Source organism: Myodes glareolus, chromosome 5 (genome assembly GCF_982192425.1).
Source record: "Myodes glareolus chromosome 5, mMyoGla1.1, whole genome shotgun sequence".
Taxonomy (NCBI): Eukaryota; Metazoa; Chordata; class Mammalia; order Rodentia; family Cricetidae; genus Myodes; species Myodes glareolus.
In genome coordinates this window covers 11953481-11969322 of record NC_142030.1, presented here as the reverse complement: position 1 = coordinate 11969322, position 15842 = coordinate 11953481, and the positions used below count along the sequence as shown (strand labels likewise).

At 38.8% G+C, this 15842-nt stretch overlaps 1 protein-coding gene across 1 annotated transcript in view; it reads left to right on the top strand.

Moving 5' to 3' along the window:
* Aida (axin interactor, dorsalization associated) overlaps window positions 1–15842 on the top strand; it is a 36577-nt gene that overhangs the window by 2339 nt on the left and 18396 nt on the right. The window contains exons 2-4 of the mRNA XM_048439532.3: window positions 4719–4788; window positions 12710–12763; window positions 13134–13188. Coding sequence (XP_048295489.1) covers window positions 4719–4788; window positions 12710–12763; window positions 13134–13188 — 179 coding nt within the window. The remainder of the gene's footprint in view (window positions 1–4718; window positions 4789–12709; window positions 12764–13133; window positions 13189–15842) is intronic.

Sequence of the window (15842 nt, the reverse complement as noted above, 5' to 3'; positions counted from 1 at the left end):
ATTGGACTTTTTAACTGGGCAGCCATACTGTCTTCATAGTCAGACAATGTATGGAAGCTGGCTTATGGAGGAAATGTTGGAGGCATAGTATATGTACCTTCACTTTAAGAATACTATATTTTATTTTTAAGTTTTATTATGTGTATGAGTGTTTTGCCTGGATGTATTTTTGCACACGACACGTGTGCCTGGTACCTTTGTGTGGCGGTCAAAGAAAACTAGCAGGACCCAGTTCTCGCCTTCCCAAGGACTGACTCAGGTCATCAGGCTTAGCAGTTTACCTCCTGAGCCATCTCACCTGCCTGTTCACAGTAGTTTTTTTTTCCTTATATCTGCAGAGTATCAGCCAGGAACTGGTGGAGAGAAAACCTGGTTCTTTGCTACAGATGGATGAGACACACTAATTTCTGTCTGTAGCGATAAGTTTCTGTCAGTCACTTATGTGCTCCAGGTATATTTAAGATACCTCCTAAGAGTAGTCCTGTTTTACTTGTAGGCACCATTGTAGGATGAGATGAGAATCTAGAGAACTTTTAAAGGTTTGTTTGTGTTTATGTGAGCTATGTGTGTACAGTGGACATTCTCCATCACTCCATTTTCTTTCTGAGAGCCCTCCCTGGATGTTCTCTGCTAGGCTGAAAGCTAGCCAGCCTCGGTGATTCTCCTGTCTCCGCTTTCTTGGTGCTGGTTATATAGGTGTGATTTGGGTGCCGGGGTTACAGGTGTGCTAGGGATGCCTGGCTAATAATGTGGGTGCCAGGGTTACAAGTGTGCTAGGGATGTCTGGCTAGTGATGTGAGTGCCGGGGTTACAGGTGTACTAGGGACGCCTGGCTAGTGATGTGGGTGCCGGGGTTACAGGTGTACTAGGGATGCCTGGCTAGTGATGTGGGTGCCGGGGTTACAGGTGTGCTAGGGACGCCTGGCTAGTGATGTGAGTGCCGGGGTTACAGGTGTGCTAGGGACACCTGGCTAGTGATGTGAGTGCCAGGGTTACAGGTGTGCTAGGGATGCCTGGCTAGTGATGTGGGTGCCGGGGTTACAGGTTTGCTAGGAATGCCTGGCTAGTTATGTGGGTGCTGGGGTTCAAGCTCCAGTTGTCAGGATTGTGCAGCAAGTGTTCTTAACTGTGGAACCATCTCTCCATCCCCTAGAGAAGACTACTGAACTATTTTCTCCATTGCTCATAACCAGTTTTTTTGTTCGTTCATCTGATTCTCCAGAGCATGTAGCTTTTCCTTCAGTGCAAGAATCAGATCTCACCTTTAGGATTCCATTCACATGAAATTTGAGTTTATGTATTTAAAGGTTAAATATTTTTGCCTGACTTTTAAAACATTGAGAGAGAGAGAGAGAGAGAGAGAGAGAAAGAGAGAGAGAGAGAGAGTTTTTGTTGCCATTTGTTTGTTTTAAATCCCAGTACTTGGGAGTCAGGCAGGCAAGTTAGAGTCTAGTATGTTCTACATAGCCAGTTCCAGGCCATCCAGGGAGGACTACAAAGTGAGACCCCCATTCAAAACACAAACAACACCACCATCACCAACAAAAACTATTGAGGTATAACTTGTACACCACAAAACTGACACATTTTGCATGCACCAGCTGTGCAATTGTCCCCACACGACATTCAGGCCATCCCCATCCCCTCCAAAGGTCCCTTGTGCTCACTTGCATTCATGCCACATTCTTGACCCTCAGATAACCACTTACCTATGTTTTGTCTTGATAATGTCTTTCCTGGACATTTTGTGTGATAATTACCTAACAATGATCTTTTAGCATAGTATTTGAGATTCTTTAGCTTGTCTCACTTTTTGCTAGTGAACAAAAATGTTACATTATATAGATGCATCACATTGCATGACCCTACTCAACTAATTAATGGACATTCAAGTTTTGATTATTATCAACAATGCTGCCTTAACATTTACAGTAATTCTTTTGCAAAATTAAATTTTATTTTTAATTATGTGTGTTGGGGGGATGTACACACATGTGTACAGGTGTCTGAAGTTGGGAGACCAGAAGCTTGGGTCTCTTGGAGTTACAGGCAATTGTGAGCTGCCTGACATGGGTGTTGGAAACCGAGCTCAGGTTCTCTGCAAGAGCAGTGTGCACTCTTAATCACTGAACTGTCTCTCCAGCCCAGGTAGTTCCTTATTTGGACATGCATTTCCATTCCTTTTGAGGAGATGAAAGGAATTGCTGGGTCTGGTGTTAGATGTGTGACTTTTAAAGGAAACCTGTTGCGTCACTGCCCAGAATAGGGATGTCATTTCATATTTCTGCAGCAATCGAAGGGTTTTTCTCATATAGCTAGCATTTGTTACTGTCTAATTACATCCCTTCTGGGGGGCATATAGCACACTTCACTGTGGTTTTAATTTACATTTCCCTAATGACTAATGGTGTTGAGTGTTTTTTTATACTTATTTTCCTTCTGTAAATTTTTGTGTACCTTCCAGATCCTTTTTGCATCTTTTAAAAAATTGAATTACCTTGCACACAAAGTTCTAAGGGTTCTTTATATATTCTGGATGTAAATTCTTTATTTTTGTCTGTTGTCTGTTGTCTACCTTCTGTACATAAGATTCTCTTTGAATTTAGTGTCCTTACTATTGTTTATTAGTATCTGAACAAGAATTTCAAGCTGTGTTTTTTCTTCTGGTGATTACCCTGCTTGACCTAATAACCACAATTAGCAAATTATGTGTAGACTTACTCGGATTGAGCAACTGTGTCACAGTGTGATACCCCTAAATTCAAGGGGCGTCACATATAAACTTATATCATATAAATTAAACATATAGTTTATTTATGATCCTATAAGCTACGTTTTTAGGAAGTACTTCATACCAATCAGCATGAGTCCTGAGCAAGGAAAATGGCCATATTAGTCCATTGTCTCAATGGGTTTATTATTATGGACTTTTAATTTGCGTGGAATCATTGCCTTTTAATGTGGGTTCTTTCATTTACTATATTTTTAAAGTCCATATTATAGCATGTTATTTTAATTTCAGCCCTCTTTATGACTGAATAATATTTATTTTTTAAAATGTTATGTGTATAGGTTTTTGTATGTATGTATGTATGCCACATGTGTGCCTGGTATCCACAGAACTCCAAAGAGTATTTTGGACCCCCTGGGTCTGGAGTTACAGATGGTTGGAAATTGTTACATGTTGGGAGTTGAACCTGGTTCCTCTGCAAGAGCAACATGTGCTCTTAACTGCTGAGGTATTTTTTCAGTCCTAGTGAAAAATATTTCATGCTGGATGTTGGTGTACGCCTTTAATCCCAGCACTCAGAAAGCAGAGTCAAGTGACTCTCTGAGTTTGAGGTCATCCTGGTCCACAGAGCAAGTCCCAGGACAGCCAGAGCTACACAGAGAAACCTTGTCTCAAAAAACAAAAAGCCAACAGAAAAGAAAGAAAGAAAACAGTTTCATGAATGGGAATAGCATGTTTTATTTATTCACTCATTAGTCAGTGAGCATTTCAGTTGTTCCCACTTTTTGTTGATTATGAATAATGCATGTGTGTACAAGGATTTCACGTGAACATATATTTTGAGGTTTTTTGGATGTATATCTTGTATAAAATTGCTGGGTCTTTAAGTCTATAGTTAATTGCTTGACAAACTACCAAACTTCTTCCTATGATTGGTACCGTTTCTGTGTTTTTACCTGCACGGTATGAGGATCCTGCTTTTGTCCGTCCTCTTCAACACCTGTTATTTTCTCCCTTTGTTTTAAATCATAGCCATCTTTGGCAGCGAAGGGGTAGCTTGTCATTTGGTAAGCATTTTCTTATGACTAATGATACGAATCTTTTTGTCTTCTTACTGGCCATTTTTACATCTCTCAAAAACCCTACCCCTACCCCCCCCCCCCGGGTGTGTATGTGTGTGTGTGTGTGAAAGAGAGAGTTTTAAGTGCTGGTCCTTTTTGCTTTACTCTTTAACATATAAGTTTGATCCTTACTGTTGAATATGGAGTAGAAACATTGATTCACCCTTGAAAACTCTCAGTCAGCCTGCTATTTACATGCATGTGTATACCCTGTGTGTGGAGGTCAGAGGTCAACTTGGGGAAGTTGGTTCCCTCTTTCTACCATGTGGGCCCTGGGGATCAAATCTGGGTCATCAGGCTTTGAGGCAGACACTGAGTCTTCTCACCAGCCCGTAGCTGCCATTTTTAAAATGTGGTAATTAGGTAATCAGTGATTTCTATTTATGAATGGTGGAATTTTATTTTCTCCAAAAACAATTACCTTCAAAAGCAGATTTTGATAGAGTATTCCCACTTTGTCATGGATGTAATTTGGTTTTGGACTAACCAGCAAATCAATGATAAATAGATTGATAAAAGTATCTGTAACGAGTAGAGCAGTCAGAGCTCAGCAGCAGTGTCTAAGTTGAATCTGGATAACTGCCTTCGGCTAGTTCATGTCAAGGAGGGCTGGATTCCACGCCCTTGGAGACCCCCCCCCCCAGCTCTAGCATTCTGCTTTTGCTGTCTTAGCTGAGGTTCTACCCAGTGACATGGTATGGAAAGTATTATAGCACATTCGGAGTGATTCTAAGGCTGGAGAAGACTGACATGATCACAGCGAAGCATGGTGCTTCACTGTTTTTAAAAGATTAACCTGTATCATCTTGCGGCTGTTAAAGATAGCTTGCTCACTTTCAGTTGTGAACAATGTTTTCTTCTTACAGATTGGCAAGACACCTACAGAAGGAGGCCCAAGCTCAACACAATAATTCTGAATTCACTGAAGAGCAAAAGGTACCGTAAAACAGTCTCTGGTGCATCTGATTACAAATAAAAAGGAAAGGGTTCTATCTTTTCAGTCCAGTAAGCAATATACACACACACACGCACACACGCTCTATGTCTCTCTCCTCTCTGTCTCTCTCTCTCTCAAGCATAAGTTAAAAACAAAACAAACAAAAAAACAACTGATTGTGTTTTGCCTGATAGTAAGTGGTCATTTGCAGATGACCTACCATTTATTTAGTCAACCATTCTCACTTTAAATAAGGTGGAGAAACCCAGACTGTACTACAGTCACCTGGGGAAGCAAGGTTATGAATAATTACATCCCACTTCACACTTAATTCTTTCTCTCAAAATAAGCCAGTAAGCAACCCTACAACCCCCAAACTAAACCAAAACCAAATAACAGAAAGTGTAAAACTAAAAAGAAAATAGTACAGATTAAGAATTATCTGGCTTGTTAGCCAGGTAATGATGGCGCTCACCATAAACTCCAAGCAGTTGGGAGGGCAAATGTAGCATGAGTAATGAAAACCCAGAGACAGATATTGAGTTCAAGCTGAAGATCAGAAAAGCAAAACAGCCAGTCACTAGAAAGATCTGACCTCTACCAAGACTCTGACAAACAAAGGAATGATCCTGCAGTGCTGTCCACCAACCTCAGACTCCACACTCCACTGACTTCCTGTCTCTTCCCCTTTATAATCCTCTCTCTTCCCAGCCAGATATTGCTCCTGTCTCCACCTCCCTACTGCTGGGATTAAAGACGTGTGATCCCAAATGCTGGGATCACCTTTGTGTGAGTTGTTTCTCTTTTAGACAGATGAATCTGTGTAGCCCCGGATGGCCTTGAACTCACAGAGATCCTCCTGCTCTGTCTCCCAAATCCTGGGATTAAAGGTGTATGCCACCACTCCCTAGTCTGTATGGCTGCTTTGCCCTCTGATCTTCAGGCCAACTTTATTTAATAAAGCAAATAATGTACCACTATAGGCAGAGACAGGTAGATCTGTGAGTTGGAGGCCAGCCTGATCTGCAGAGTGTGTTTTAGGAGAGTCAGAGGTACACAAAAAGATTTGGCCAGCAAATCTATCAGTAAACAGACAATGTTGCAGAAAGTTTCTATGTTGTTCTTTCTCTTTGAATTAAATTTTGTGTTTATGTCAAGTTGATTCCCATTAGAAATGTTTGGGGGGAAAAAGGGACACTCATTCCCGAAGGTTGGGAAAAGGAGGAAATAACTCCTGGCTTTTACTGACTCAGGATAGCTGTAGTACTAAGTTAATTTTTATTCTTGTGAGTAGTAAGGAAAATGTTAGTACTCACCTAATCTGAATCTCTTCAGATAGATCTGTGTGAAAACCCTGGTGACTTAATTCATTCCTATTAATTTTTTTGTACAAGGAAAGCAAGTAATTTGGGGAGAAATAATTTTTTAATCCTAAGCAAATTTACTTTGGTCTATGGGCTTCTGTTCATGAATTCTTGGTTATATGTGTTTGGGACAGAAAAGACCGCCAGATTTACCAGCGTTCTTCCCAAGTTAGTTTATGCACATCTAAAACATTTAAGAATCACTTTAGCTGATTTTGTTGTTGTTTTGTTTTTTCAGTATTTTAAATTTTCATCTTGCTACAACTTTAAAGATCATTTTCCTTTTCTTCCTTGATAATTGCTGATACCTACGTAGACTAGCTTTAGCCCTGGAGAGTACCACAGGGAGGTGAGTGGTCTGCGTGAGGAAGAGGACAAAGGCTGTGTTCTGGATTTGTGAAGTCTACCTTGAGTAACCAGTTGGCATTACAGAATTGAAACAATTTAGGATGTCTATAATTCTGATCAACAGAATTTTAGTATCTAGATGCATGAATTAATAGTTAATAAAGTTATAAACATGAAAAGAGAAATGAAAACTTAGGGCATTAAAACATTTCAGTGATCTCATATTTTGCTCAATGTTTCTTCATTTTGAGTTACTTATGTTTTTTGTTGTTGCTTTGGGTTTGTTTGTTTGTTTTGGTTTTTTGAAGCTGGGTTTCTCTGTGTAGCTATGAAACCTATCCTGGAACTCTCTCAGTAGACCAGGTTGGCCTTGAACTCACAGAGATCTGCCTGCCTCTACCTTCCCTAATGCTGTAATTACAGTGTGAGCGCCACATGAAGCAGAAATTTTTTTTTCTAGCTCATAGTAACCTCTTGAAAGTATTTTATAAGTAAAGCTTTGTTGGCTCTAAGTTTATTGGCATTTATTCAGAGGATTATTATAAGATAAATCATGTGTTTCAAGGTAATAATTTGCATTTTTACAATATTACAATACAAAATTACAATAATTCTGCATTTTAATATATTAACTTTAAATATAAAAAACATAAAGGAAATATAATAATGAAACCCATTATTTTATAGACTCTTAAGAATTGATAGGAATACAAAGGAAATTGATGTTAGCAGTGAGAATAAGAACAACAGTCCATGTACTCTATGCAGGTGCTACATATGTAATGAGATTCAGTGAGAAACTTGTCCTCCCCAAAAAGAAAAGTCTTTACAAAATCTAATTTAGCCAAAGAAAACAGCATAGTTTTGATAATCTGGAGAGTCTTAAATCATGGAAGTTCTAATGAAACTTTTTCATACACTAATAAAAAAAAAACCCTAAAACAGAAATAGTAATCTCTCTAAAACACTACTTAGTAATAGGTAGTATGAAAATTCCATATGTACTTGTTCTTAGTATTCTCACTGATTTCTAATTTAAAGCAAGCTAATAGTTTTTTTTTTTTTAATATGAGACTCTTAATCTCAGGGTTGTGGGCTCAACCCCACATTGGGTGCCAAATGGAGCTATACTAATAAAAACTCAGAGACAGATATTGGGGTTCAACCTAAAGATCAGAAAAGCAAAGCAGCCAATTCACTAGAAAGCTCTTACCTCTTTGAAATCTTCAGACTGAAAGAGAGTGAGTTCCACCTATATTCCTCTCTAGTGCTGGAATTAAAGGCATGTACCACCACCTCCCAGCCTCTGTGGCCAACTAGTGTGGCTACTGGGATTAAAGGTGTGTCCCACCACTGCCTGTCATGTATGGCTGACTACTGTTTTACATTCTGTTCTTCAGACAAGCTTTATGTAATACAACACAAATAAAATATCAGTACAAAAATATTTCTTTTATTTCTGAGATTATGATATACTAGTGTCATTGCCACTTTCCTTTCCTCCCTCTAAACCCTCCTGTATTCCCCTCCTCACTCTCTTTCAAATCCATAGCCTCTTTTTTATTGTTATTGCTTACATGTGTGTATATTTATATACATACATATTCCTAAATATAATCTGCTCACTGTCCATAATGTCACTTACATGTGTGTTTTCAGGGCCGACCATTTGGTATTGGGTAACCAGTTGGTGTGCTCTTCTCTGAGGAAGACCCCTTTGCCTTCAGTGTTCCTTAGTTTCCTTAGTTCTTTGTGTAGCATAGGGGCCTCATGGTCTTTCCTCAGTCTACTTTTGCATGTTTGTTGTTGTGTTTGTTAGCTTATATATTTTTGGTTTTTTTGATCATGGTGTAGCCCTGGTGTGGGAGAATTGTCTGTATTCTGTCAGTCATGTTTTAAATAAACACTGATTGGCTAGGCAGGAAGTATAGGTGGGAAAACCAGACAGGAAGTAGAAATGATGCAATGAGAACAGGAAAATTCTGGGAAGGAGGAAGCTGATTCCTCCCACTCCTGCCCACACCCCCGAAGTAGCAGGATGTGATCTGTCCCACTGAAAAATGTACTGAGCCACATGACTAACATAGATCAGAATAATGGGTTAATATAAGCTACGAGAGTTAACAAGAAGCCTGACCTAATGGGCCAATCAGCTTTATAACTTATAGAGATCTCTGTGTGATTTTCTTTGGGATTTCCGGTTGTGGGGAACTGGGCAGGACAGAAAACCCCAACAAGCTGGCCTCCCCGTGTTACATAGCCCTGTCTATCTTGTAACTAACTATGTAGACTAAGATGGCCTTGAACTCACAGATCTTCTTGCCTCCACCTCCTGAGTGCTGAAATTAAAGGCATGCATCACCATGCCTAGAAAGCTTGTTCTTATTCATGCCCTTTCATGGTTATTTACTTAGCTTTCATTTTGGTTCTCAATAATTTTGTTATTATGACAACTGAGTGTAATAACTAATGGAAAGCTGCCAAATGCTTCATTCCATTGAATTCCTTCTTGGTGTCGTAAGTTTTCTCATGTAAGTTTCTGCATAGAAATGATCATCCTGTCCCATGATGCTTAGAAAGCTTCTCCCTGTTTTGAGTCAAATTTAGTGGTAATGAAAATTCAGTCCTATATACATGTTACATATTTTTAGAGTGTCCCTTTATATCTCTGACAGTCTTGCTACCTCCATCTCTTCACACATAGTCTTTCTCTCTCTCTCTCTCTCTCTCTCTCTCTCTCTCTCTTTCTCTCTTTCTCTTTCTCTCTAGACAGAAGATGACTAGTTATTTCAAATAAGTCTGGATTAGGTGAGACTATATTTTTTACAATATTTCAACTGATTTTTCCTTATATAAATTGAATACATGTAGCACAATTAATTTATTTCTTTGACTTTTTAAAAATCTTTTCTTCTAATTGTTTCTTTTAGCTATCAATTTCCTGAGGAAATAGAAAAGTAAAATAGCATTTATGTAGACTTTCTATATTAAATATAAACAATTAGTTTGCATGAATGTTAATAATTTAAATCTAAAATTTGACTTATCTTACCTTTAGCTTTTTGGGGGAATGGGGTTAGGGGCGGTTGAGACAGAGCTTCTCTGTATAGCCCTGGATGTCCTGGAACTGTGTAGACCAGGCTAGTCTTGAACTCAAGAGATCTGCCTGTCTCTGCCTCCCGAGTGTTGGGATTAAAAGTGTGCGCCACTATTGCTATTTGCTTAGTCTTTTTTATTATTGTTATTATTGTTATTTTAAAATTTAATTATTAGGGTGTGTGTGGGTCAGAGAACAACATTCAGGAGCTGGTTCTTCCCAGCCTCACCTCTCAGGTTGGCAGGCTTGCATAGCAAGCACAGTTACCCCTTTTATTCCCTGAGCCATCTGGCTCCCAGTGCTTAGTCTTATTGAACTTAAACTCTGACCTGCCTAGACTTGAGTTCTCTAATCATTTATCTGTGATATTTCAGTGCAGCACACCATTTTGACATCAGGCATCTACATGTGTTTAACTTACTGCCACAGCTGAAAGGATAGCGTCCCGCTTCTTTTTTAACACTGAGATTGGGTGTCATTCATTAAAATAGTTATGAATAATGCCTACTGATATTTTGCTATAGTGCAGTACATTTCTCTATAAGAGGCTCTTGGTTCTATAAGAAGAAAAGTTTATATTTAAGAGTTTATTAGTAAATGAGTTGCTAAACTACATTTTAATCTTAGGTGTTAAGTGTATGAAATTAAATAGATTTTGTAATAAAGAAAAGGAAGTAGACACTATCATTTTTAAACACTTAGTATATTAATATATCTCAGTGAAGATAGAATTCTTTTAAAAATTTAAAAGACATTTTATTTTGTGTTTGACATTTTGTCTGTCTGTATGTCTGTGCACCACTTGCATGCCTGGTGCCTACAGAAGCCAAAAAGGGTTGTTTTTTGGTTCTCTGCATTTGGAGTTCCTGCTGCCAAGTCATTTATGGGCCTTAAATCTGGGTTCTCTGCAAGAGCAACCAGTACTCTTTAACTTCTGAGCCATCTCTCCAGTCCTTAGAATTATATATGTATTTATATGTGCGTGGGTGTGTGTGTAAGAAGCTGTATCTAAATATAGAACTTTACTTTTTCAAAACTTTCTCTTTGAACTGTGCGTCACCCTCCTAAACTGATTTTGGTTCCATAGCATGTCTCACTGTATTTCGGTAAGGTTTATGAGCTCCCATTGTTGGAGTTTGTAGACTCTCATGCCCATGCTTTATACTTTGTCACGTAGGACATGATCTTATTGGCCAAGTCATTAGTGTCCATTTTATATCTTGTTATAGAAGGTATCTAACTGTCAAATTCCTTGATATTTATTAGATATGTATGTATTTAAATAAGTTAGATTTGCTTCAGTCATTTCATTATGATAATGTGCTAATGACTTAAGAAATTTTAAATCTTTCAGTGAATTTTAGGCTTAATGGAGAAGAAATAAGAAAGCTTGGTAAGAACTATGCCATTGAGCATTTTTCATTGGCATTCTTTTTGGAATATTTGAATTTATTATTTAATTAATGTGTGTATTTATTTTTGTGACAGAACTCAATGCAGACCAGGGTGACCTTGAAATCACAGAGATCCACCTGCCTCTAATTATCTGAAAGCTGGGATTAAAGGCATGTGCAACCATGCCCAGCTATTTAAATTTAACTGACACAGAAAAATGTTAAAATTGTACATATTAACAGGCAATGTGATTTATTTGTTTGTTTATTTGTTTATATCTTATTGAGACAGTTTCTCACTATGTAGCCCTGGCTGTCCTTAAACTTGCTATGTGCAGCAGGCTGATCATGAACTCACAGATATCACCTGCCTCTGCCTCCAAAGTGCTGGGATTAAAGAAAGTCATGGGTGGACCAGCATGCCCTGCTGATAAGACTTTTTTGGTACATTTGTCTATTGTGTGACACTTAAATCCAATTAAACTTACGTGCTCAAACATTTGTTATCTTTGTAGTATAAAAACATTCAAATTCCTTTTTTTTCCCCTTTGAAGTCAAGAGCTTGCGTAGCCCAGACCAGCTTAAAATTTGCTGTGTAGCTAAGGATGACTTTGAATTCTTGATCATGCCACCGCCTGAGTGCTGGGATTAGAGGGCTGTGTCCCGTGTCTGATTTTAGCCCGTTGTGCTAGGGATTGAGCCCAGGACTTTGTGCATGTCAGGCAAGCACTCTGCCAACCACACCACATCCTGGCCCTTCGGGTTCTTTCTTTGGATTCTGTGAAGTGTGTCATATCCCACTGTGAAGTGATAGCACAGCGGACCTTCTCGCTCCTGTCTTACTGGAACTTATCACTCCTTCGCCACCTTCTCCCTCTCCTCCCTTCCCCTGTCTCTCCGCAGCCTCTAGCTACCACTCTGTCTGCTCAGCTTGTTAATGTTCCAGATAAGCGAGAGTGTGGGGTCCCTGCCTTTCTGTACATGACTTACTTGGCATAGCTTGATCCCTAATTCGAAATGATGGTCTTTCTTGTCCTATTGTATGGACGAGCACATTTTCCTTATTCGTGTGTCAGTCAGTGGATACTTAGGGGTCTTTCTAGTTTGTGGCAACTGAAGAGGACTACAGGAAACAAGAGAGTCTAAATATCTCTTGAACATACTGATGTCATGTCCTTTGTACACCGAGGAGTAGGACATCTGGGCCCTATGGTAGTTCTACTTTTAATGTTTTAATGATTTTTTGCATTTTATTTATGTGTATGTGTGTGGATGTATGGGCCATAGCATACATATAGACATTAAAGGATAACTTGTAGGTCTTTTCTTTGATCATGCAGGTTCTGGGGATTGAACTCAGGTCATTAGCCTTGGCAGCAAACACTTGCTAGGCCATCTTGCCAGCCCTAATTTTAATTTTGGAGGGAAATTCCATGTTGGTTTTCATTATTAACTGTATTCATTACCCTTTAAATCATGTTCAAAGCTGCTACCAAAGTGACCTTGATTGAGAATTGCTTGTGGGCTGTTACTGTGGAGAGTACACACATACCTCCCTCATCTCAGGCCTCTGCGTCCTGCCTTTTTTCTCTTGAGTCTACCAATGCTACAGAAAAATAAGATTTAACTTGTTCAAAAAAAAAAGAAGCCTCTTACTGATAAAAATTACCCGATATTATTTTATAGTATAGTGTTGTTGTTTTTTATCTCCCTACAGAGAACCATAGGCAAAATCGCCACATGTTTAGAATTGCGAAGTGCAGCGTTACAGGTAAGTAGAGGTGTTCTTAGCTTTCTGATGTGATTGTTCTGCTGAAATAGTAGACATTCATGCTGTGTCATGTCAGGAGAGTTTACAGTCAAGGGAATTCCTCAGTAACACGCACACTCACAGGGTTTGGTTCATATATTGTAAAGTATAGCAATCAAAGATGTAGCTTTAATTTTTTTTATTGCATTTAGCCTTAATATTCTGGGAATGTAAAACAAACAAAACCCAGTTTGGAACTTTTCATTTCCTACCTTGAAAGCAAGAAATAGATTTTGAGTCACTTTGAATATTTGGTTTTACCACTTAAGAGACATAGGGTACAGTGAAATCTTTGTAGTAAAAAGATGTAATGTGCATATTTTAAATTTAGTCCACACAGTCCCAAGAAGAATTTAAACTGGAGGACCTGAAGAAGCTAGAACCAAGTAAGTGTTTTCTTCCGGTGCTCTTGTCATCTCTTTAGGGAAACAATTCATGGTAGATGTTAACACTGTTTAGCATAGCTGGTGGTTTTCTGCTAATACCTAGCTATGTAACATATTTTTAGTCCTTCTTAAATTCCTACAATATTTGTAGTAGTTATCATTTGGTGTAAATATCTATTAACCTTTCTTTTGTTTTGGTGGCTTTAATAAGATTAGTATTTTTGACAGACATTTACAGCAGAGTCTAAGGAAGAAGATAAATTATAGTCAGTGATGCCATTCAGTTTACATGGCATGAGAACTGTAGCCCATGCTACGAAATTCTTGCTTGTGGTGTTTATTTCTTTCCTTTTCCTCTAAAACTTTCTGAAGTAAATAATTTCTTTAAATATTTTGGTGGTTAAGATGCTGCCTAAAGGCCCCTACCACTCTTTTTTTTCCCCTGTTTTGCTGGTTCAGATGATTGTTCTCTTTCTTGAAATGTCTGCAGTATGGGCAGAGGTGAATATGACTGAACAAACCTTAGCCAATACCAGCAAGGCAGGATTGCATGGTTTAACATGCTTTCGCAAACAGGGAAGAACAGCTTTCAGACCCATCTGTTAAGGCAGATTCTAAGTAGGGAATTATAAAATCGTGGCATCTTAGAATAGAAAGAATCTCGCTTTATAGTTGAAGATGAGATGAATTGACTGTGTTCCACTGCAGCCCATGGTAGCTGGCAGAGCCTGAATCACTGCAGTCCTTCACACACCTTGTGTGAGAGGTAAAGAACTAAAGAGATGTTCATAGCAGCGTCACAAGCTGCCAATTCTCTGCTCATGGCAAGGCTGAGGGAGGTAGATGTACGTGACCACGGAAATGGGAGCGAGCTTGTAATGGAAGGACCAGGCTCCGAGGTTTGCGGTGTCTGTGCTCAGCAGGAACAGAGTTCTGTTGTTTTGCTTGGGTTGGTAGAGAGAAGCAACAAAAACACAGAAACACAGATCTGCTGTGACTCTGGCTTTTCCACAATTGTTAGATGATCATATTTCATCTCTTCAGAGCAAGGTTCTTCTGCATATGGCAAGAATTAGGATGAACTGTCATTTTAATAGTTTTTGGTGTTTTATGTAATGCAGACGTAACCTTTTTGTTAAAAGAATTATAATTTTATATTTCTAAGTAGTTCTTACCTGTTCTCAGTGAATATAGAAATGCCAGTTAAGTAATGTAAGCATTTTTAATTTTTTCTGATCACATTTTCTTATTCATACAACTTTTATGGTTTCTTTTAAAATCGTTAACAAATACTTTATATAACTTTTTTATTGGTAGCTTCAGTGAATGGTATTTAGAAAACATAAAATTCACTAATTTAGAGTTATAATTACTCATTTTATTGTCTTGACAGTGTATCATTTCCACAGTCAATTTCAGGATATTTTCACCACCCTGAAAAGAAGCCCTGTATCCACTAGCATTACTTGTTCTCCCATTCAGATTTTGACCCTCTCTAGTCACCAGGTCTAGGCAGCCACTAGTTTGTCTATAAATTTGCCTAGTCTGAACATTTTACACAAATGGAATAATATATGATCTTCCATGACTGGCTATGTATAAGATATTTTGGGGAAAAGCACATTTATGGCTTTAATTAAAGATTATAACTCTGAGACTGGTGTTCTCAATGGTAGAGCACATATCCAGCATATGTGAGGCATCCCCAGAACCACAAGGAAACAAACAAATGCAGCAAGGTAACAGCTGCTCTCTTTCTCCCTGCATTCAGTTTAGTTTTCCTGCCTTGCTCTATTCTGCCCTGTCATACACAAAAGTAGCTTCTTTATTAACCAATGGTTAAAAAAAAAACATATTTATAGCATACAGGAATCTCACATCACTATAAACGCAGCAAATTTGTGCTGTATTCAGTAGATTTGAATGAGCTGCAAGGGGATGGCAGCTCCATTTTTTTTTTGTGAGTTTGAGAGGCTGGGGGACTGATTCTCAGTAAGAGAGGACCCTAAGGGTTTCAGAGTGGTAAAAACTCATAAAACTGAATGGTCCTCAGCTGCTGGTGCTAGACTGTAAAACACTTAAAAAGTGAGGCCTGGAACTAGCAAGGTGGCTCAGAGTATAAAGACACTTGCCACCAAGCCTGACCACTTGAGGTCAGTCCCCAGGACCCACACAGTGGAAGGAAAGAACCTGTTCTCAAAGGCTGTCCTCTACAGTGCATGTACACAAAATACATAAAATGTAACAAGAAAAAGACAAAACAAAACACTGAGTCCTGGCTGATGGAAGCAGGCCTTAGGGGCATTCCTGTGGTTGGGGTGTACATAGGAGTGCATGCGCTCTCAGAGGCCACAACAGGGTCTCATCCATAGGAACTGAAGTTAGAGATGGTTGTGAACCATCCTGAGTGGGTGCTTGGTACTGAACTGTGTTGTCTCAAAGAAAAACACATGCTCTTAAACACTGAGGTATCTCTCTAATCCAAGAATTTCTATTCCAAAGCACTAATACCTGAAAAAAGAAGTGTACAAAAAGCAAAATATTTGCAGCTGTGGAGTCTTAGGGTTTTACTGCTGTGCAGACCCCATGACCATGGCAACTCGTATAAAGGAAACATTTCATTGAGGACTGACCCTTACAGTTCAGAAGGTCAG